Raw genomic sequence first — 23,333 nt, 5'->3', positions numbered from 1 at the left:
GTGAAACATTATCTCTGTGTGTATGCAGCTGCTGGAGATTTCTGCACATAAATGTTTGGTGAGCTGCTTAGAATTGCATTTAAAGGCTGGGCTGAGACCAACCATTCTCTAGAGTTCTCTTCCTGAGAGTTACAGAACATTTCTGGTCCAGCCAGAGGAAGGAAGGACATTATCCCCAAGCACCACTGGAGCTGTGATGGGAACAGAAATGCTGGTGTTAGGACTGTCTGAAGACTTGTCTCTCCCCGCCATCAGCGTTGTCTACCAGCCTTGAACTGCAGCAGAGGCAGAGGTGATCAAATACCTTTCTTACCCCATATTTCTTCTGGACCCCACTTCTCTCACCTCCCACCATGAGCTTTCAATAGCTCAAGCTCTGGAAGCAAGTGAATGAGCTCCACATCAGTTACCCATTTCAGCTGGTCTCTGCAACTGCTCCTCAGCCAAACACTGCTGCTTCTGAAAGATAAATGCACGCATGGCTGCTGCTCAAAGAAAAACATGCAAATACACTACATTTGGCAGGCAGCTTAGGATAAGTTACATTTGTACCTTTGTTCCCTCTCCCACTTTGGGCCTGCCACACGGAACAGCAGCCAAAACGCATCTCAAAGATTAGGTCTGGTCTCAGAGCCCTAATTTTGCACACCTAAGCTGCTGCTAGTCCCAATGACTGGATTACGATCATGACTCATTTAATGCTTGATGCATGGCATTTTGATCAAACAAGTGCCCACATAAATGGAAAAAAACAATCATTAAAGGACAAAGAAAAAAGACAAATTTAAAATTGTCGGAGTGTAATGCTTCACAATAAATGGCAGCTAAATACTCTTGAGTGTAAGAGTGTTTTGGATGTCAGTAAGAACATTCATAAATGAGAAAAGAAATTGGTATTGATTCTGTGGGCTCATGTCTCAATGCAGCTATAGGTTGTGATGTAGGGATAAATCTAATAAATTAATCTAGCTGAGTAATAATAAGTTCCATTAACACAGTAATGCATACCAAATCAATATGTATGAACAATTTCAGACATCAAATTTAACAGAAATTCTTCTACAAGTTGGAATGTGCTAGAATTTATTTATTTATGATGGGAAGTTGATTTTTGGTAACTAAAACATCTCACATGCTTACACACAGTCACAGACACAGAAATTTTCGAGTGAATTACTAGGGTATTACTTGGTGTCTTAAACTCAAGTAACCTCCCCAGAGCAAGAGCAACTCTGAAGCCCAGAGATTTTGCTTGGTTAATATAAATCCAATGTTACTCTTCCATTTCTGGCAACCCTTCAACCACCATCACATGGCACTGCACCTTACCTTGACCACTCTGCCTCAGTCCTTGAGTGCATTTCTGGTGCTGAACAGTTGTTCTGCTGTCGCCTTTACATTTAAATGAGAGAAAACCTGGAATTTTCCTTTTTAGCGCCAGTAAGAGGTTATCATACATGTATGATAACCATGACACCACCTTGCCCCTGTGCTTCTGGATTAAATCCTCCAAGTGTTCTGGAATCTACTGAATGTCTTTGAAGATGTGATTCCCTCACCACAAACTGGACCCAAAAAGAAACCCCTGAAGTATACTGTCAAAAAAATGCTGGTGAGCAATAAATCAAAGCAAAGAAGCTTTGGCAGAAGAATGTGAGGAGGCAGCAATGGAACAAGGTCTCCAGGACTACCCAGAGGTGTTGTCTGCTCTGGGACAAGCTGGACAGCACTTCTGCAAATGGTGAAAATGCAAATGGTGATGCTTTTTCTACAAAGCATCCCACTCAGCAAATCAGGCACCTGACAGCAGAGGTCAGGTATCCAAAATCTGACTGGAAGTTACCTGTGGATATCTGGTAGGTTACGCAGGAAAAGGAGGCACTTTAATTGATCATTACGTATATTTGGGTGATGGCTTTTTCCCCACTATATTGCATGAAGCTTGGAAACTTTTTCTGCCTGAGGGTACTTAATCCTCATACCCAGCCTGATGAAAATTATATCTACAACATTAAAGTTTTATTTCCTTCAAGTATCAAATCCCATACCCATTAAAATATTTTCCAGCTCCCTGCTCAACTCTTCCCAGCCTACTTGCTATTTGCTGTCCTTTCTCACTTTCAATCTACCCAGGACAATCCCTACAGACCCCAATATACTGGCAGCAGGGAGTTAAAAAAAACATAATCAAAAGCATTTCATGTCTGTAACAGCAGCAGCAGAGAGAGAAAAGGAAAGGAGCAACAGGAAGGAAACCCTTAGGTTCATTACAGTGCTCAGCTTCTAGTAAGAAGAGATTTCAAAGGCAAATGGCCCAAAGCAGGCTGCAGAAGCCACCGGAAATACAGAGCTATTTAAACTCCATAAAACACCAGGGCTTAAAATAATCACAAGGTAATTAATTTAATTTTAATAATTATTTTCTAGCATTTGCCTTACCATCATAGAGGAAAAAAAAAAAAACAGAAGATCCATGCAGAATAATACTGCACCCTGGGAAAGCCACAGAGTGGCTGGGTAGACAAAGACTGAAATCTTGGTAAAAACCAGAAAGCATCGGACAGGGTACAGCTTATGCCTTACCCCTCCTTGGAGCATTTGGCCCCTACCTTTCAGTGACTCACATCAGGCCTCCTCTTGAAGAGTTAGACATCTACCTCCTTTCTTCAAAAAAAGGAGAGAGAACTCCCCCTACTTCTACTTTGCAGCCACCACTCTCATTTAGCCTATCCCAGCTCCCTCAAACTCCCCCTTCCCCTGAAAACCTCTGAGATAGCCATCCCAAGGCTACATTAAGGATCAGAATTTTAGTTATTAGGCTGGAGAGATCCAGGAGTGGAGCTGTGGAGCTCTCTTCTGCTTCAAAGAGCTGATTAAGAGGTATCAGAGCAGGAACGGATTCTGGTATCTCCCTCAGACAATACCAATGGCTTCTTCTCTATTTCACTAAAGAGGGGGAAACATACACCCCTCTTGACTCATATTCCATTTCTACCAAATGGAAAGCAGAAAAAGCCAACTGCCATCAAAAAACATTTGCCAGATAAGAAAACTAATGAGAATAAATGTGGCACAGAAGATAGCACCCTTTTAAAATCAGTGCAGCTGAATTACATACAGTGAAGCTTCTGGACACACACACAACAGCTTCTTTGACAAATGAACACCAAAGAGGACTAAGTAAACTAATGACCATCACTATAAATGTTTCAAATTTTGTTTTCATTCCATTATCAGCTAATACTGGCTTACAGGTTGAAATTAACACTACGGTTATAGTCTTGTTATTGGACATAAATTACTTAATTTATCTGTATTAGAGATGCAGCAATCTGTTGCAAGAGTAGCTTTTGTAAATGAACACCTTGAAGCCAGGAAGGCCTTGGAAGATGAGCTGCAGGGGAAAAAAAAGCATCTTCTAGTTCTAAACTTTCAATATTCAAAAATTCTCATGTCTTGCATTAGGACAAAACCATGATCTTTTGAGGTTCTTCATCCCAAGGGAACCTCACAGCACATGTGTTCACAGCAGCCTTCAGAGATGCAGCAAAGCAGAGTTAAACATGGTCTCCTACATAAGTACTCCCATCACCAGATTACCATGAAGTTTTACTTGCTCTCCATCCCAAAAAATCTGGTCTGGGCTGTGGAGGCTGGTGGGCCTGCTGGACAAGGAGCAAAAGGAGTCCTACGGTGGGATAAGTCCTAGGTTCCTTTCTAGCTTAAGGTGACTGAAAAGCTTCCCCCAGAATGCTTGGTTATGTTAATATACCCCAGTTCTGCTCCCCTGGTTGGCTCTGTTGGCCGCCACACCCCTTGTTACCTGATACGCCCTCAGAGTTCCTCGATTGGTTCCCTCACCTTGGACCCCCCCATAGTTCTGCCCGGATTTTCTCAGGAACCTTGCACGAGTGCGGATGCTTTAAATCTCTCCTGTAGAGCCCCATGTGAAGACTCTTCCTGCTCATTCATCGTCGGACTGTTTTGCCAGCTATCCTGTGTGTGTGCGTGTGCGAGTGTGCTGGCTGCACCGAGAGGCTTCCTCCTTGGAGGCGCTTTTGGGAAGGTCGCGGCACTTTACTATCCAAAATCAACGCGACACCGGACATAAGAAACCTTACTGAACAGGCAGTCTTGAGACAGACCAATCCTTCTTGACAAGGTTTTGACTCATCTACATTTTCTGATGGGAAAAATGTTATAGCCAAAGAGAAGATTCGCTACCCAGCTCCAAAGTTCCTTCAGGTTGCCACAGGTCAGACCTATCTGAAGGTGGAGTGTGATCTCTCACATTACATGGGGAACAGGCAGTGTGAGGAAGCAAAGGTGACCACCACCCTAAAGGGAATGTCAAATTACGGACTGAAGTTACTGTGTTGGCTACAAACAGAAGAATGGCTTAATACGTGTCCCTGTTTTTTACTGTGGAGCCTGCATGGTGTCATTTGTAGACATACCTTTCTGGTGAGATCAAGGGTCACCCACCTCCTCTAGGAAATGATTTGGTTATTCCCATGTGCCATGGCACATCCCCAAAAGCAGGCACACTCCTTGCAGATGTACGGCACAGTGTTGCTGTACCTGTGCGCTCGCCAAGCATGGCCAGGCTGTGGGGATGCTCCCTCCTGCACTGAGGAAAAGGTGATGCATGGGAGTCAAACCTGCTACCTCAATTGTTTGGTGTCTCTGAGAAAGATGACTGAGAGTGAATATGTATTGAATAAATGTTTTCTTAAGTCATGAGAGAAACCAAGTCAGAGAAAGCTGAAAGACTACTTCAAAACTTGAAGTGTTTTCAGGCAAAGTCTCAGTAGATGGATGACAGACATAAATAAGCACAGACAGGTAGAGTAGGCAGTTCACAACATGAATCTCAGAACCACCAATACTTACACACTTTATAGTCATGGCAATTTATGAGTCCCCATTCAGCTGTTCTTGCAACAGGTGATTTCAGCTGAGTTTGAGCTCAGCTCACAAGCCTTTGAGCACGTGATTTCTGTTGTTGTTGGGCTTGGGGGCTGATTTTTTATAGTTTTCTATGTCAAGCTTCTTCAGCAACTTCTTTTTCCTAAGCTTTCCTGGTAATTAGCCCTAATCAGTATTCAAGTGCTAATCTGTAAGGCTATCTGCTGATTTAAAGGAAGGGAACACCTCACTAATAGCTCCAGTGTTTCCCTCTGCCTGCAGAAACAACCCTGATAAGGACAGAGACTCCAGCCATCTCCAAAGAGACAGAGCCACAAAGAGCCCTTCTGATTGCTGCTGGCATCTGGCCTTCCCCTTATTAGCACATTAAAGCTGCTCTGTCCATCCCATAAGAGCCACTCTGTCCATTCCTCCCGCTTTCTCTATGGAGCCATTTATGGTGCTGCTCCTTTGAAACCCCCCTAGTTCAAGAGGCAGTAACCCCTTCCCAAAGCCCACAGCACGGCCAGTGTCAAAAATTCCCACTTACAGACAGGCACCCAGTAAGTGCCGGCATTTGGAACGTCATAGGTAGACAGAAGACACCCACATATCCTGCCTTGCCCAATTGTCCCTCCTAGGGAAAGTCTTTTCCCAATCAGTACCGGGGCTGTTGGGTTTGGATTACAGTGCACTTACCATATCACATCACTTCAAACAATTCCTACTTCAGAACAGGACCAGCAAGGCTTGTGTCTCCTAAAGTGCAAATTCTCAGGAGCAAAAACAAGGCACAAGGGACAAAGCTTTCCAATCCCAGCTTCTAAACCTGTTAGGAAATGACACTCAGACACTTTGAAACCAAATTTGGACAGATTTCCAATGCATGCTACATCAACAACATGGAAGCTTTTTGTACTTTAGCTGATCTTTGCTCTCGAATCAAAGCATTTTGAATGTACTATGGCATGCCAATAAGTAAGTATGCATTCACTGAAATTAGTTGTTTGGAGAAGGGAAAGGGCATATTTTTCTCCCATTTTACAGGTATTTCCCTTATGCACCCAAATTATTGGGAACACAGCTAATTTGCAGAAGTCATTTGCTTACAAAATGGCGATTACAAGTGAACTAATGAGAAAAGGAAAGAGTGGACAATTTTTCATCACTTCATTTCTTTATCCTCTGCCAGGATGCTTTCCTACAGGCAGATATGACCTTCCCCTTCCTCGACCAGAAAGAATAATACTAACAGGCACAAGAAAGCCAACCTAGTTGCTTTATCTATGCTCTGATCTCATTTTCTTTGACTTACTTCAGAATGGTATAAATATTCTTACCTAAAAGGAGAACTGTGGCTATCCGAATGGAGCTCGGGCTCATTTTTCTACAGTCACTGTTATTCTGCGTAGACTTTGAGGAGCTATTTGTACTTTTTAAGAAAAAAAATCCCAAAGGAAGCAAATTCTTTTGTTTTGAAGAAGAAAGCAAAGCAACTGAAGGTCATGAATACTCACTCTTTTCTTGGATTCAAAAATGATATGTTTGATCCTTGACTTGCTTTTCATTAAAGAAAAATGCCATAAATTATTTGGTTTGTTTGCCTCTCTGATCAGTCAACTGAAAGACATTTTTGCTTTGGGGCAATGAAACACATTGTCTCAATTTTATTATTATTCAGCTCCAAGTTCTTTTTAGTACATAAAATCCCTGTGTCTGATTTATTATGCAGGTGCGCATTATTAGAAAAAAAAACCACATTGGGTTATAGCTTTTGATACTTGCAGTGCCATTTAAACAGCTCCCATCTCTGAAGAGTTAGTAGCTTTGACACACGGTTCAAGTTCAAAGTTAGTCAGCTAGTGGGCCAAACTCTTTCTCAACTCCAGTATCAGGGATGAATTGGGCCAGTAACATACTAAAAAATCTAAAGTTTTACTCAGACTGCACCCAAACAGACAAGCTTTCTTTCAAAAAGACTCTAAATTGCTTTTTTTCAGATAATTTTGTTCAATAAATCACTGCCTAGTTTAATGAATTATACTTATTAGAAACATTTTTTTCTTCCTTCTCCTAAGACAGGAATTACACCTTGCACTGGCTTTATGCACAAGGCTGAAATTTATTTGATAAAACTAAATAAGTGAGCAAAGATGCAGAGAAAGTCACACTGTTCCATAGACAGCTTTGGCAACTCACTAGTGCAGAGAACAAAACTACAAAGCTATTTAAGAGACGAGATGCGACTGAATGGCTGAAATAACTCTTATTCCGTTTTCTGACTCAAGTTGAGTATGTGTCTAATATTCTGATATGATTTTTAGGAAACTTCTGAGAAATACAAAGTGCCGTTCAGCAACTGCCAGCAAGAAGAAGCCCATGAAGACAACCTTGAAACAGCAAGATAAGGCACAGCTAGACTTTACAGCTAGTATTCCTTAAGGAAGCACTAAGAGATAGAAGTGGGTAAACCCAGAAAAATGCATGTGCCATCCAGCTTTCTAAAAAAGTCCTTGTCAAGGAAAGCAATACAATAGCAGTGCCTTAGACATTTCTCTGGAGACCCGAGTTCACTGACATGGCTACAGTATTTTTTGTTTCCACGAATAATCTCATTTACTTAGCTAAAATAACTTTGTCATAGTATCTAAAGATATTAACTCATTTTGCTTGCAGAAACTTTGTTTTCCCTCCCCGTCCTGCTGCCCATGACTACAGAGATAATGTCCATGTATAAGCAGGTATCTCACTAGTTGGCTCTCATTTGGAGACAATTTGCAAGAATCCCCCAAAGAGATTACTTGGCAACCTGCTCCCCCTGTGTTTCAGCAACGTTTATTGTCTGTCCAGCTCCTCTCAAGAGGTGACAGACTTCCCAACGTAAGATCAACCTGTAAATTAGTTCAGGTGCCACAGGTAGCATCTGCCAGGTGAGTCTCTGCCCTTCAGATCACCCAGGAAGTGTAAGAAAGGGAGACAAGCCACCTCTTGTGCTGGAATACAGCCAGATGGAGCGAGCTGAGACACACCAACAGGTATCTCTGAAATACGTAGGTGCTGGGGCGGAGGCACAGAGAACCACAGAACCCCAACCACATTATTTATTTTCTATCTTCCCACTAGAGGTGGGAGTCAATGAGGAGCAGGTGAGTCACTGCTTATTAAGTGGTCCTCTACAAGGAGATAGAGTTGGTGGAGTCCTATTTTGGCTTCACAGAAGTTTGGGGAAGCAAGCAATCAAGCAGCCATCATTATTCTTGTTCTCCCCTGCAACATAGCAGGGCAGGGTCAGTCAGGGACACCTACTCAGCAAATGTCACAAGGAAGGTACCAGACAGGGCCCTGCGCATGGGATTTATGGACCATGGGTGTGAGTCACAGGTCCAGGAACACATCTGCAGTATGTAATCACCACAGCATTTCCCCTTAATGCAACAGCAGCTCAGAGCCATCCTCTCCCAACTAAGAACCATAGAATCATTAAGGTTGCAAAAGACCTCCAAGATCCTTGAGTCCAGCCATCAACCCAACACTGTCAGGTCCACCATTAAACCATGTGCCTAAGCACCACAACTACTTCAAGGAAAACAGCAAGTTTGATCCTGTTGCAGTAGGCCCTGTTCACCATCACTGGCAGCCCAGAATTTATATACAAACTATTCCAGTAAATCCCATAATTTTGTTGAACATCTCCAGTCCTTCATAATTCTAACCATTCAATTTTGTGTTTTAATTTGCGTTTTAAGTTGTTATGGACAACTTTTTTCAGAGTGCAGTGTTTGCTGTGATCACTGAAATGGATTTTTACAGGCAATCAGTTCTGCTTTCAGTGTGTTCTCTCTGAAATACCCTCCAGGGTTTGTTCCAGTGTTTCTCTATTACCTCGAGATCTACTGAGTGAACAGAGAGGTGAGGTTGGAAAGTGAAGCTTGTAAAACAATTTTGATTTGTTTTAATTGTTTAATTCCTGAGTTGCCATGGAAGGCAATTGAGGAATCAGCAAATGTCTGGGTAACTGAACTGCTACAAAGAAAGTGAGAAAGAAACAATGATCAGTTTCTGCCAGTGTCTGTCGCCTTTCTCCTGCTGCCTTTTTCCTCCTTGACCACACCAGAGTCTGTCCCCTCCCTGGGCACAGACTTCTTAGCAGGGCCTCTTGTGGCAGGACAAGGGTTTTCAATTAAAAGATTAGATAAATGGAAGAAATTTTTGATGATGAGGCTGGTGAAACTCTGGAAGAGGCTGCCCAGAAATGTGGCAGATGCCTCAACCCAGGAAACATTCAAGGTCAGGTTGGACGTGACTCTGAACAACCTGATCTAGTTGAAGATGTTCCTGCTAAATGCAGCAGGGGTTGGATTAGGTACCCTTTAAAGGTCCCTTCCAACCCAAACCATTCTATGATTCCACCAGTCATAAGCAGGTTTCTGGCAGTCCCAGCTGCTGTTAACCTTTTAATTTTGATGTCTGCCTGAAGATCCCCTACTTTGTCTAGCAGAAAACAGAAACACAATGAGTCAGACAGGAACCTTTCACTTATGGGTCTCAAGCAAATGGTGCCCAAGAAGTATAGATAGCGCAGAGAAAGTGTTACCCTCTTCCAGAAGAAAAACAATTGGAAAAGACAATGTTTGGTTTGTCCTGGTTTCCTACTTCTTTAGGGATATGGCATATATATTTCTTTTTTTCCCCCATGCTATTGCTCCCACAGAAGATGAAACTATAAGCATTGTGTTAGCATTCATTTCACTGTATCTACAGAAATACTAATGAAAGCTGTGATGTTACATGGAGACATTAGATCCCATGTAAAGTTGAAGGAAACTTAAGGAAATCTAACTTGTGCAAAATTTCCAGTGATACACAATGTGGGATTGGCTAATAATTAAAAAATCTCAGTAACAAGTCTTCTCCTTCTCCATAAATCACATATATTTGGAAAAATTTTACTCTTGCTTCATGTTTGAGGAGAAGATAAGAACACAATTACAAAAAAGTGACTGGCTCCTGTTCCTTAGGGTGCTTTTCTGGCCTATGGGAGATCTAATTTCTAGATTCAAGTTTATGAATCAGAACAGATTTGAACTTTGGTCACCAGAGCAAATTTCTACCCTTTCCCCCTTTAAAAAAGAAAAAAAAAAGGAAATAAACCAACAAAACCAACAAAACAAAACCCACCACAACCTAGGTATTCTCATTCCAATCATACAATCACATATAAAGAACAATAAATATTGACTCTTTATCTACGGCTCAGTCATGTACATGCATAAGCATGGTAACTGCTTAAACTGTAGAAATTAATCCAACACCTCCTAGCCATGAAGACTGTGGTCAATTTGATGAGTCCCCAGAGATCATTACTACCCCTCTTGCACAGGAGAACCTATTGCTTTTGTATCTGATCTCTTCACCACATCTTCATATTTCTCTTGGTGCCCCTGGGAAAACATCTTTTCTCTAGCATCTTGTTTCAGGACTGGCACACACCTCAGGATGACCAAGCAGAAGGAGAGTGGGATCTTGCAAGCACAGGATGTGTAAGATGAATCGGACTGTCGGGTTGAGGAATTGAGTCAATCATACTGTACTGAGAGTTGCAAAATGCATATGTACAAGAAAACGTGTAATTGAGTTGAAGCAGCTCTTACTTGTTTCAACTTCTTTTCAACCCTTGTCATGCTCAAATAACAAAAGATAAATATTTCCTCTTCTACTGAAGCTTTGGGGAATCCTCCTAGAATGGTAAGTTAATTACCTGAGTGTAATAGGGATGTTCTGAGAGCAAATAGCTTCATGTATTTTTAACAATGTAACACTTGTAGGAATTGTAATTCCCTAATATTTAAATCTTGTAAGGGTCAACGACCTTCATCTTCAAACCTAAACCACCCATTTAGAAGAGCTGGGTTCAGTAGCTCATCCATGTTACACGAATCTGAAACTAAAGCCGGGACAATGAGGCCAACGCTGGTAGACACCATCCGATTGCTGCAAATGCTCTGTTTAGCACGTAAGAGTCATTAGGCAGAAGTGATGGCTCCAGCTGGCTTTTCAGACAGGAGCTCTTTCTGCAGAAGAGCAACCAGTTAGGCACTGGATGGACTCTGCTTTGTAGTAAAACCCTCTGCCCTAATCAAATGCAGTGCAAAAGAAACAACCGGCAGAGAGAGGAGCGTAAAGGATTAACTAAGATGGTTCCAGGGTTTTCTTGTGCCTTCGGTGAAATAATTTACTCCGAGTACCCTGCAGCTTTCCCATCTTTGCACTGACCACTGTGAGCCACACGCGAACCGAGCGGCTCGCCTCTCGCCAGCAGCCCCAGCGCGCCGCGCCCGGGGCACGAGAGCTGCTCGGAACCGGGCAAAGATCCCCCACGACGCCACCCGGCACCCCGGAGCATCAGGCCGCGCCCGGCCGCTGCTGGCGGACCCCGGCCGGGAGCCCCCGGAGCCGCCCCCTCCCCGCCGCCCGCGCTCCAACTTCCCCGGCGGCGCCTCCGCCACCGGCCGGGCTGCGGCAGCGGGGATGTCTGCTCCCTCCTCCCACCGCCTCGAGCCTGTCCGTGACGGGCCAGGAAAGCTGGAGCCGGCGGGAGGCGCGGGGGCTCCGCGGCGGAGGTTGTGCCTGTGGACACGGCAGGTGCGATCGGCACCGACACCGGAGGGCAGGGCGCGGGCTGGCGCCTCACGCCGCCGCCTCGGAGGCAACAATGGGCCGGGGGAGGCTCCGCGCCGTCGCTCCCTGCCCGCCCGGGGCTTCCGTGGGGAAAGGCGCTGCCAGCCCAGCCCAGCCCAGCCCGCCGAGCCGAGCCGAGCCGAGCCGAGCCGAGAGAAGCCGCCCCGCCGGCGCCTTCGTGCCCCGCTGCTCCACCCCGCCGAGGGGCCGGGCTGGGTCGGGGCCCCTCCGACGGCTGCCCTCGGGACCTGCGCCCCAGGGCGAGCGGCACCGTACCGTGCCGCCAGAGCCCCGCTCCATCCCCTGGCCTCACCTGTTCAGCACTTTCCTGATCCTCTGGCGCACGCTGGAGGAGGGCGCGGAGATGCCGCTCCTGCCGCCGCCACTGCCGCCCTCCGCCGGCAGGTTCTCGATGGTGGCCACGACATGGCTGGGCTGCGGCGGGTGGTGCGGCGGCGGCGGCGGCTGCGGCGGCGGGGGGTGGCGGTGGTGGCGGTGGCGCTCAGGGGAGAGCATCGCGGCGGGGCTGCGCCTCAGCGGAGAGCGGGGCGCATCCCGGCGAGAGGGCGGCGGGCGCTGCTGCCGCCGGCGCTGGCTCCCTCGGCTTCCGGGCAGCGCCAGACCCTCGCCCGCTCCTCCCTCACTGGGCTGCCATGCAGCGAGGGGCGGGATGCTGCCGCCGCCGCCAGCGAGTGCCGCTCACGGCCGACGAAGTGGCAGCAGTTTGGCGACCCTCCTCCTCCTCCCACACCCCCCGCGCCCAGCCGGTGCCTCCCCCCGGCGGAGCCGCCGCCGCTGCGCCGCCTCGATCCCCTTTGTTCCCGCTCGCCACCGCCTCGCGCTCCCCTGGCGCACGGCTGCTGCCGCGGCACGGCCCGGCCCGGGCCCGTCCGGCGCGGCGCGGAGCCCCCTCGGTGTCCCTCGGAGCCCGGCGCGGCGGCGGCGGAGCCCTTGCGCGCCGCGGTGCCGCCGGCCGAGCGCGGCCGGGGCCGCCAGGGGGAGCCCGCGGCGGCGGCAGCGCCCCGCGACCCCCGCGCCCCGCGGGGCCACCGCGCCGGGACCCCGGGGCAGCGGGCGGGGTCGGTCCCGCGGGAGTCCCGGCCGCCGGGCGAGCTGTGCCGGCGTCCAGCTGAGCTCCGCGCTGGGAGGCGAGGGGGAGCCACGCCGGCGGAGCCCCGATATTCGCCCCGTTAAATGCTCATCGGTTTCCACAGGGGTGTTGTCTTTTTGGGGTGGTCTCTTTTGGGGTGTCGTCTTTTTGTGTTGGGGATGCTCACAGCTGGGCGGCACGGCACTTCCCAGCTGGCCGGTGGTGTGCGAACACCCGGCAGCTGCCGATCACTTGTCCTCTGAAACGCGGCACGGCCGGTGTCGTCTTCAGCGACCTGGGAAAAGTGTAAAGAAAAAATCGCCTCTGAACAACGCCCTGGCTCTTACACTGCCAGAGGCACGTAAGGGACTGAGGGAGGCATGGCAGTCGCTGTAAAGTTCAGAGCTCCATACATTTTTCATAGAGACAGTGCACTTGAAGTTCATGCCTGGGCGAGGCTTGTTATAGTGTTGTGTTTCTCTCTTTCAAATACTGGGAGATTCCCCAAAGAGAAATGGAATGAACGTGGGTTCAATATTTCTTACTCTAAAGATAAAGATATTTCACTTCAAAAATTGAATTAGGCTCAGAGGAAGTGTCTTTTTTATCGAGCATGTCTCTCTGAAACTTACTACATGATAATTTTGCTGTCCTGTAAGTTATATACATGTGATATTTCACCTTCTTCATTCTATTGTTCCCCTCTACTTATTTTTGTCAAGGATTCTTTCCGTATATTTCTGTTTGTGTGAACCGTACACAAAGCTGTGAAGATGAGATGAACATTCAAAAGCAGGGAAATATGGTGGTAAAGCCATGCAGTGTCCCCCAGGGAAATCAGATAGATGTGATCCTTGAAATTACATTTGCCTTTTTTTTTTTTTTTTTTAATTTCTAGATTTCAGGTCGGTAATGTCTGTTTGTAGAACTCTTCCTCTTGCCAATATCAATGTTTAATATGTCGATTTACTCTGAGTACCTCAGCAGCCTCCGTCTAACAGGTCTTCAGATAAGATCCGGTGGAGCATGTTGCTTTACCAGAGGAATGCTTTTGAAGATGGGGCTCGCTCACTCGAAATCCTGTAAAGTTCATTCTCTGTTCTGGGCAAAAAGCCAGCTGTTTTCAGCGCAAGCCGAACCTCAGTTGAATCGGATTATGCTACTAAGAGATTCTCCTCTCTCCTATTCCCCCCATGGCAACCGCATGTTTCCGTAAGTGAAGATGAGGTTCATTCTCTGTGGCAGCTCTTGGAAGTGGAAGGGACAGAGGCTCGGAAGCTGCAGTGCCTGCAGCCGGGCGGTACAAGGTTAGCTGCGGGGCTGGCTGCCCGGGGCAGCCGTCCGTGCTGAGAGCCGGCACCGCCTGGGTCCAGCTGTAGCATCCGCCGACTCGCGCACTCATCTGTGTCCTACGTACCTCTAGCACCTGTTTGTTAACGTTTCCATGCCCTTTGTTAAACAGGCTGTTTCTTCAAACTGCGGCTGGATGAGTACTCTGGAAGTGCTCACTGTGACGGCAGGAGAGGGTTTAGGGCAGAAATGTGTTTGCTTCTGGGTGCTCAGTGGCCATTTCAGACTAATCCAACAGCTGAGCAGATCACAACAACAGTATTTGTATAACTTTGCTCCCCCTGATTAAACCAAATGAATGCATACCTGAAGTCCAATTTGGGATCTGCCGATAAACGGGGGGGCTGTAGGGAGGTCCTGTCCTCAGAGCACCCCCCTTATTTGGCAGCCCCCTATTCGGCAATGCAGAGAAAAACTGTAGGTCTGTGCAGACAGCCCTGCTGCCATCGTGACAAATGAATTTATTGCACATGCAGGTCCATCATAAATACGATGCCAAACTTTTGCCGTGTCCAATGAAATTGTTTCCAATTACTTTTCACTTTGACTCACTACCACACCACACAAGTAGCATTACACCATCCCATGGCGTCATGCTTTTAATATTCCAGCTTAGCCATGCAGGGTTTTTTCTATGATTAGACGAAATTACTGGGAGGAGCAATTATACAGGATGCATTCTGTTCAGTAATATCAGCAGTGGACTGCATCATACCATCAGTAGGGACTGATTGAGAGCAGCATTTTTTAACACTTTAATAATTGCTCAAGATGCTGTTCTTGTGGCTAAGTATCCCTCACAGTCCTAGCACACCTGGCCTGATTTCAAGCAAAGTGCTAAGCATGCTCAGCTCCCTTGTAAGTGCTACTTCCCGTGTTGACATTCAACAGTGGCACGTCTGGCATTTTCATTAATGTAACACCCAGCTGGAGTAGTTTTACCAGAATATAAGCACAGAATCTGTGTAATTGTGAAAATTTGTTTTCTGTTAAGCATTTCACCTCCCAGGTGAACATACTAGAGGTTAGTCTGATGACTCTTTTTTGTCGTTTACTCTGAAGAAGCAATTTACCTTCTAGCATTGGATCTGATTTTAAGTGTAGGTTTTCCAGTATTGTCATGTGAGTTTAAACCCAGACTCTCAAAGGCACTGAACTGTCTCAGACTTTTTGCTCTCCAACAGTCTCCATGAATAAAAGGAAAAAACTCTCCATGGCCACCAGGGTTCACAGGGGACCAAGTCCTTTTAACTTTTGAGTTTCTGTCAATAAAGGTATAGAGAGCTGTTGTAACAGCAACCTCAACGACTGCCTAACACACTGCCCAGGGGCCTGGCCTAAGCCTAAATCCTCATGCCTGAAGCACAATCCTTAAGCTAAATGGAGAAGTCCTCTCCTGGGGCTCAGATCTTTCAGCTGTGCTCTGATCCCGCTTGAGACCTGGAAGGACCTGTGGCAGGACTAGACACTAACCAGTAGATAGAGGGACAATACAGTATCAGTAACACTTGTTAGTAGGGCAACAGTGCTAATAGAGAAGAAATTTTTATAAAGGGATGTGCCTACACCTCCAAGTAGGTTGAACAGTCTCCCTGGATGTGAGGACTTGTGCTCTCACGTCAGATTAGCCAAATTTTAGAGACTTTAAACTCAGTCTTTCCTTTTCCAGCTGAGTCTCCTGGAAATGCTGAAATTGCTTTTTCTTGCATCCCTTGGTTGCCAGCTCCAAGGAAAGAACCCGAAATTCAATGGTTGCAGTTCTGTGGAACAGCTCTGGGTGTTGTAACTCTCAAGGCTGTTTGTCTTGCTGTGGGGATTCAGTCAGACAAACCAGACACTGCCATCACATTTTTTCAAGGGTGAGAAAACTGAGGTACTGAAGCAGCTCTAGCCAACACAGGACGTGCCCTGTCATTTCTCAATCAACCCCCAAGGATGCCAAGAGGAAGAATCATAATCTCTTTTTCATCCCTCTGAAATACTATTATATATTTGCTCTTTGATTTATATCGAATATATAAATTTTATGGTGATACAATAAAATTTAATATTTGATATAACATTTTGTTTATCTTGAACCTTTTTATTTTATAAAAACATTGCTTGATTATGACTAAGAAATCAAATATTACTTTTTTTCTTTATTTCTGGAATGAAACAGTTGCATCTGGAGGGAATGAGATCTTTCATTAACACACTCTGCTGCAATACCAGATGGATCAACATTAGCTCAGAGCTGCTATTCATCCCACTTGCTCCTGCATGGTGCTCCAGAGAAGGGTTATTCGTATTTGTGGTGAGTTTGGGTTGAGCACCATCCTGAAGCTGTAGTGCTTCTGTTTAGCTTATTTGAAAGAAACCCAGGTATCTCTACAGGAAGAGCTGCATCGGGAAATGCTGACAGCCTTTGTTATGGTGCTTTTGGGAGACAAGCAACAGCCATGGAGCCGAAGTGTTGGTGTGCACAAAAGCCCTTTGCTGAAAATCCTTCCAGGCCTCTTCTTGGGCAGAGTTTATTAGGAGAGTCCTAATAAACCCTACTCCAACCACCTCCCAACACATGGGAAAAAGATTCACAGAGGTGATGGGTTTCCAACATGGAAGGTTGACTATGACAAAGAAAAGGAAGGGTAGAGCATATCAGCACAACCTTCATGTTATTCCCCAGCCTCCATGTGCCAGTGTCCCATTTTGGCACCATTGTTGCCATTGTTACAGATAATCATGGCCTCACAAGACAACTTCTTACGAGGTGAGAAGTCATCTGTCGTGAATGGTGAGCGTAGCATGTCTGTTCATACACGTTAGTGCATGAACCTCTACAGAAAGGCAACATAGCTGTGGGGAATATCAGTATACAGCCCACATACAGTTCCCAGGTGAGAACTCTGCATGTCATGAAACAAGAGGAGAGGAGCGTGGAGGCACAGACAGAGCTGTGCTCCCCACTGGTTCTCACTCTCTTGCCTTGCATGCAATGTGAGACACCCCACCTGCATCGCAGAGAGTGTGAGGAAGGTTGTGGGTGGCAATGCCTATTATTCACATCCATCATAAAAATACTTTATATTTTTCATTAGTTGCAGGAGGGCATATAACAACTGGCTAATAATTTTCATTCTTGTAGGGGAATATTCACACACACGCACAGAGACAGGAAGAATTGCATTGCAATACCTTTGGAGCCTGAGACCAAGCAGCTGCATCCATATAAAAAAGATAGATTATACAATACAGAAAAGGTAAAATTAAATAGAATTTATTCATTTCCATCACCTTGGGTGAGCAGCAAAGGCACAATAAAAAGTACAATAAATAATCTGCGAATGCCTGAGCTTACAATAGTACAAGGTTCACAAGCAGTTCAGAAGCAGAACATCTGGAATAGCTCAGTTTCTCTGGAGGAGAATGGGGAGAGCTCCTGCCTCACATGTGATTGCCTCTTCTTTGAGATTTCCTTGCTTCACTGCTGCAGCAATCATTTCAGCACGTTGTCGCAGCCGTGCAATCACCGGCAGCTTTTTGACAGTTGCAGACGTTTACCTACTTGTCCTCTTCCAAATTTGCATAAACATAAATGAATCCTGCAGAGATTAATTAAGAACAGTATTAACTTTCCTGCTTTGCTCGTAGCATAGGTCACTCACAGACTCAAAATCTCAGACTGGAAAGAGAGCTGAATCTCAAAAGCAACAGCTCATCAGCTCATCAGCTCAGGAAGCTGCGGGGAGGCAGGCTGTTATTTCCCTTGCTGATACTCAGTACTGAAAAAGCAAGCAGGAAGAAGTCCCTAACCTGGTAGCAAAAGAGAAATGAACTTACAATAAATCATGTGTTGCCAGTTTTGTCCAGCTCAATAGCACTTTCACATCTACTTTTTCTTTTCAATAAACCACATTAAAATTACTTTTATTTGTTTTATTGCGTGATTCCTGTCCTTCCTCATTGCATTATTAAATGTTAGCCCTCAGCATGCCCTGATTTAAGTGTCTCTACTTGTCCAGAAATAACAAGTTTTTTAAATAATCCTGTTCTTCTATGGAAAAACAATAACTCTTTTCAACCTGTTACTGTTCAGGAATCTGAAAATGTGATACACAGATGAGAAAAATCAAACCAATTCCTTTTGATTTTGAGGAAGCAAGTCTTGAAAAGTCCATTCAGGGGAAATATGACAATCTAATATTGCTTCATTTCCTTACTTATCTGTACTTAATAGAAAACTCTCCAATCCTGCAGGATCTTCTCTGCCTGGCGGACTCAGGGAGCAGGTTGGAGGCATGCTTTGACACACAACTTGGGAAACATTTTTGGAAATGACACACCTCACAGCAGAGGTGGTTTATTAGTCCATTTGCATGCCAGATAATTAACAATCTGTCAGGGGGAGGCCTGGGTTTCCAAGAGTGAAGTTGCCCTTGGAATGAGAGGCATTTCACTGCCCTGGTTTCAGCACGCCATCTCCATATAGCAGTAGGTAGCTCAGTGGAATGTAGAGGCCTGTGATGTACATGAGATCATATAAGGTGATCTCAGGGTCCTCCTGGCCACACCCTCTCTGGGTAAGCAATGTCCAAACAAACACTCAGGGTGAGAGGCGAGAGATGTAGAATGACAGAATCATTTCAGTTGGAAAGGACCTTGAGATTACCAAGTTCGATCATTGACTCAGCACTGCCAAGGCCACCACTGAACCATGGCCTCAAGCACCACATGTAACATGTCTTTCAAGTGCCAGGGCTGGTGACTCAACCATTTCTCTGGGCAATCTTTCAGTGCTGAACAGCCCTTTCAGCGACGAAATATTTTTTAATATCCAATCTAAATTACCCCTGGTGCAACTTGTCCTGTCAGCCTGTTGCTTATTATGTGTGAGAAGAGATCAGTCCCCACCTTGCTACAACCTCCTTTCAGGCAGCTATAGACATCAGTAAGGTTCCTCCTGAGCCTCCTATTGTCCAGGCTAAACAACCCCAGCTCCCTTGGTGGTTCCTTGAAAGACTTGTTCTCCAGACCCTTCACCAGCTCCATTGCCCTTCTCTGGTCATGCTACAGCACCTCAGTGTCGCTCTCTTTTAGTGAGGGGCCCAGAACTGACCGCAGGATTCAAGGTGTGGTCTCATCAGCACTGAGTACAGGGGGACAATCACTGGTCCTGCTGACCACACTGTTTCTGATACAGGCCAGGACTGCCAGATTCCAGGGCAAAGTGACACAGCAGTTTTTCTGGACAAGAATTCCATTTTGAAAAAGGATTTCAACATTTAAAGCAAATCACCTCAGGAGAAAAATGAGAGTTCATTTTGTAAGGGAGAAAAGCCATTAGATGGACTGTGGAGAAATTAAAGGGGCTTCCCAAACAGTAAATGTGTTAACCTCTAGAGAAAACCAACCATACATATTGTATGCCTTAGTGGTATTGTAATACATCTCATTGACAGACTTTTGTCCTAGTTAATAACACCAAAGGTCTCTGGGTTTCCAATTATTGCTGTCATATCTCCCATAGGGAAACAAAATGATAGGGCTGAAACCTAAATTAAACCCACTGGAGATGCAAGCAAGATCCCAGGGAGTGAAGCCCCAGCCCTGACCGAAGGCAAGTGCAGTGTGGTTCTCCCTCCTCCCCCAGGGCCATGGGGAGACATGTCCAGCTGAGGAAAGGCTGCAGAAGACAGGAGCAGAAGGGTTGTGTTTCAGGCAGTGATCATGACAGTGGTGCAGGTTTAGCTTTTCCCTCTTCCTTTCACCTGCGCAGTCCGGATATCTGAAATGGTACTGCTGTGACCACAGCTGTGTCTTTGCTGATGCTGCCTACCCTTCACCATCTATCCAAACTTCTCATGTCTTCTCTCTCTGGCCTTGTGTATATCCCACCTGCCTCAGCTCCCCTGCACAGTCCCTCCTTCCCAGAGCCGATTCAAACATCTGTGACAGACAATGCAGCAACACTTCAGTTAATTCTACAGGGGAGGAGAACGACTGACCTTTGCACTGCCTTTCCTTCTTTCTATCACTTCTAACTTCCTGAGACTTCCCAGGACTGTCAGAATCCTGGTTACACCTTGAGGCTGTCCTAGAGTGTGGGAAATACAAGAACAAACATGCTCTTTTTCTAGTATGACAATGCTCTAAAGCCACCAAATCAGAGCATCTTTAGGGTAGAGGCTACAACAAGCCAGGTGCTTTTTTAACTCCATCAAGTAATGGCACAGGCTGCCCAGGATAGAAAGTCTCCATCCTTCGAGGTTTTCAAGATCCAACTAGTGAAATCACAAGGCACCCGGTCTCACAGGAGGTTGAACCAGAGTCTTTCTGTGCTCTCTTCCAAAGAAAGTTATCCTACAGTCCTATGAATTAGGATTTTAGCTGTGTCAAGTTATGTTTCAGCAGTAGGTGTAACTGTCAGGTCAGAAAAATCCAGAAGGGGAAATAGATGGGAAGAGTAACCTTTTCACTGCTTCTCATTTTATTAGGATAAAGTTACAGATAAACACAAAAGGATGAGGATCTATAAAGTGACTTAGTCCCAGATGGCATTCTTCAAGAATGAAAATTAAATGTATGTAAATAAAGCAACAACAAAGTGTTTGACAAGTGCAAATTCTTAATTACTCAAATTTATTGGTAGGAATAGCAGCAATTCAGCTCTCTTGCCATATTTCTTGATGGACTGGAGAGAGGAGCACCTCTTGGAGTTATTGCCTCAGTAAGATTCAGTATGTATGTGACTGACTGGCTGTTTTAGTGTATCCATCAACAGAGGTAACAACTAATAAAACCAGATAAAAATCAGAATACTTCCTTTGGAAGCAGTACTCTCTCAGGATATTTATTATTGGTTTCTGTTGATTCTTTATATCTGGTACATTTTTGTGAAATGTCTTAATCTTTTAAAAATAAAGATTGATCTCCAGGTATTAACAAGTTCTCCTTCCAAAGTGTAAAGTGCCTTTCCATGTTATCTTTTTTTCATGTGTCACTCTGTTTTGCAGGCCTTGTTGGCAAGACACAACTGCAATTCTGCAAGTGAATGAGAGGAGGGATTGTTGTTAAGCCAAGTCCAAAAGCTAGTGTGCTGAAGGAATTAAAGATGAAATACATAACTTTTGGGGGCAAGAAAATCACACCTGCTAGTCACACTTTGCAAATAGGTGAACTCTTTGGGTGATTAATGAAAGTTTCTGTCAGGTGGAAGGCTTTATTAAATTATTATTTATTATATTAGTTCTGAATTACTGAAATAGCGGCAGGAGACATGATTAACAGGATGACTCGAGCTTAGGAAGGTATCACCTAATGAGGTCATTATGTCAGCATCATCAGCAGTGTTTAAGATAAAGAAGGATACATGGAAAGTGGAATTATTTCCATGGCTAATCCTGATTGATTCCAGAGGTTAGATTTGATGATTAGAGAAGCCATGTCCCACATACAGTCTGAGAACATGCTAATGGTTAATAAAGGATTATCTGAATGAACACTGAATTTTGAAAAGAGGTATGGAAGCCAGAGACCATGGGCAAAAGCGCTGGACCAAATTCAGCTCTTTTTGCTGACTGGGATGTTAACTTCTCTTGACTTGGTCCTTTTAACTTATTCTCAGAGCATGTTCAACTAGATCCCATGCTAAACAGCTGATGCAGGACTTGGGTGGAAATTTTACTTGGTTTGAGACTTTTGCTGCAGGTGCATAAGCTGCTCTGGTAAACACAGGTCTTCTGATTTCTACACACATTTGTACCAAACTGCAGAGCTCAAGCCTCGCCCTGCTCTGCACTTAAGACAGAGAGCAGGGAAACAGGATGAATAATGTGCTTGTCCTGGTGTACAAGCAGCCAGGATTTGCTTCTTCCTACACTGGATTTAATGAACATGCCTATCATATTCTGGAAAGTATTTAACTGCCATGCCAACAGAAGCAAGAGCTATCCTCAGTGATAAGAACTACTTAGCAGACAGATATAATGCCTGTGTTGAAGTAAAAGCAAGTAAATCCCACCATAATGTGCTCCTGTACATACTGTGAAATCCTTCTCAAGGAAGCACAGCCTGAGTAACAGAGTTTAAATCCAGTTGAGATGACTGGGACTGCTTTTCAGCTTTCTCCTACTCAGTAACCCAGCACAGGAGCACTGGAGACAAAGTACCAGAAGGGTAATAGACACGCAAAATATTTCGCAGCATCACTTGAAGACTGACTTGCACCCATTAAAATTTATTGCCTGACAACTAATCCTGTAAACTACTTCCTACAGCCCTATGAAAAGCCTGCCAGATAATGCCAGCCTTTCTGCTTGCTGAGTCTTCTCCTTCCTTGGACAAGCAAAGACTTCATTTGCAGTTTGAGATTCAACTCCCTCCGCCTCAGCCTTTCCAAAGAATTTACCAGAAAGAAAAATGGGCAGCAAAGCTAATGTTACTGAAGGGAAAGTGTCTTTTCAAAGTCTGTGAAATGCACAAAGACATTCCAAATTTTACATCCGAGACTTCTAGTAAAGAGTGGAAATCTATGATACAAAAAACATAGCCCACCTTGTGCTTGAATCCCTCTGGATTTGAGTCTGAGTTCTTTCGAAGTTACAAGGAAGAGCAGATGGGTTGATGCAAGATGCAGCCTCAGTACTGTGGTCCAGGAGCAAAGAAACCACAGGTCCCCTGCAGTACAGCATCTGTCATTCAGTGAGTGTCAGCTGTTCAGATTAAAGAGAGGTAATTCTTCTGTTCTTCAAAATACCACAAGTGGTCAGTACAACAGCTGCACATGGGATAGTTATTTACTCCAGATGAGGATCTCCTGTATCATAAAAATCTGCCACATGTCCAAGCCATATGTCACGACAAGACAGTAACTTGGGTTGCGTCGTTCCGTGGAGGTCGAACACGGAGCACCATTTGACACTTTAGCATGCCGTAAATCGAGTCTCTCCTGATGGGAGAGAATTTGCTGAAAGTCCTTGCAAGGTGCTTAAAAGATAAAACGAGACGTCTTCTGTAGTTTCAATGCTTTTAGATAGTTGTTTATTAAGTCTTATCAGAGAAACTGAGCCACTAGCGTGACCCAGGTACAGCATGGAAGGAGGAAAAGTAGGAGTGAGAGCGAGAAAGACCAGTTATCAAGATTTACACAGCCTTTTAAAGACATTTTAACCAATAGTTACTAAAAACGTACATTATTTTTACTTTCTTACCAATTATTCAGTAAAATGACTAGGAACTGCGGAATTTTGTATCCAATCAATTCAAACTACTTTTACTGCAAAATATGGAGTGGTAGAAGAAGGAGAAGAAGTTTTAGAGAACAACA

At 45.1% G+C, this 23,333-nt stretch overlaps 1 protein-coding gene and 1 long non-coding RNA gene across 2 annotated transcripts in view; both read right to left on the bottom strand.

The window, feature by feature from the left end:
* Window positions 1-12,334, bottom strand: part of SLC35F1 (solute carrier family 35 member F1) — a 230,306-nt gene extending 217,972 nt beyond the window's left edge. The window contains exon 1 of the mRNA XM_032101556.1: window positions 11,900-12,334. Coding sequence (XP_031957447.1) covers window positions 11,900-12,102 — 203 coding nt within the window. The 5' untranslated portion in view covers window positions 12,103-12,334. The remainder of the gene's footprint in view (window positions 1-11,899) is intronic.
* A 4,935-nt stretch (window positions 12,335-17,269) lies between these two features.
* LOC116440632 lies at window positions 17,270-23,017 on the bottom strand. The gene is made up of 2 exons (XR_004238713.1): window positions 22,562-23,017; window positions 17,270-17,610 (listed from the first exon to the last, which is right to left on the bottom strand). It is a non-coding gene; the product is annotated as an uncharacterized LOC116440632 (long non-coding RNA).
* Between the last annotated feature and the right edge of the window lie 316 nt (window positions 23,018-23,333).

This window comes from Corvus moneduloides, chromosome 3 (genome assembly GCF_009650955.1).
Source record: "Corvus moneduloides isolate bCorMon1 chromosome 3, bCorMon1.pri, whole genome shotgun sequence".
NCBI lineage: Eukaryota > Metazoa > Chordata > Aves > Passeriformes > Corvidae > Corvus > Corvus moneduloides.
The sequence above is the reverse complement of the archived record's forward strand: the minus strand, read 5'-3'. Positions and strand labels throughout refer to the sequence as shown.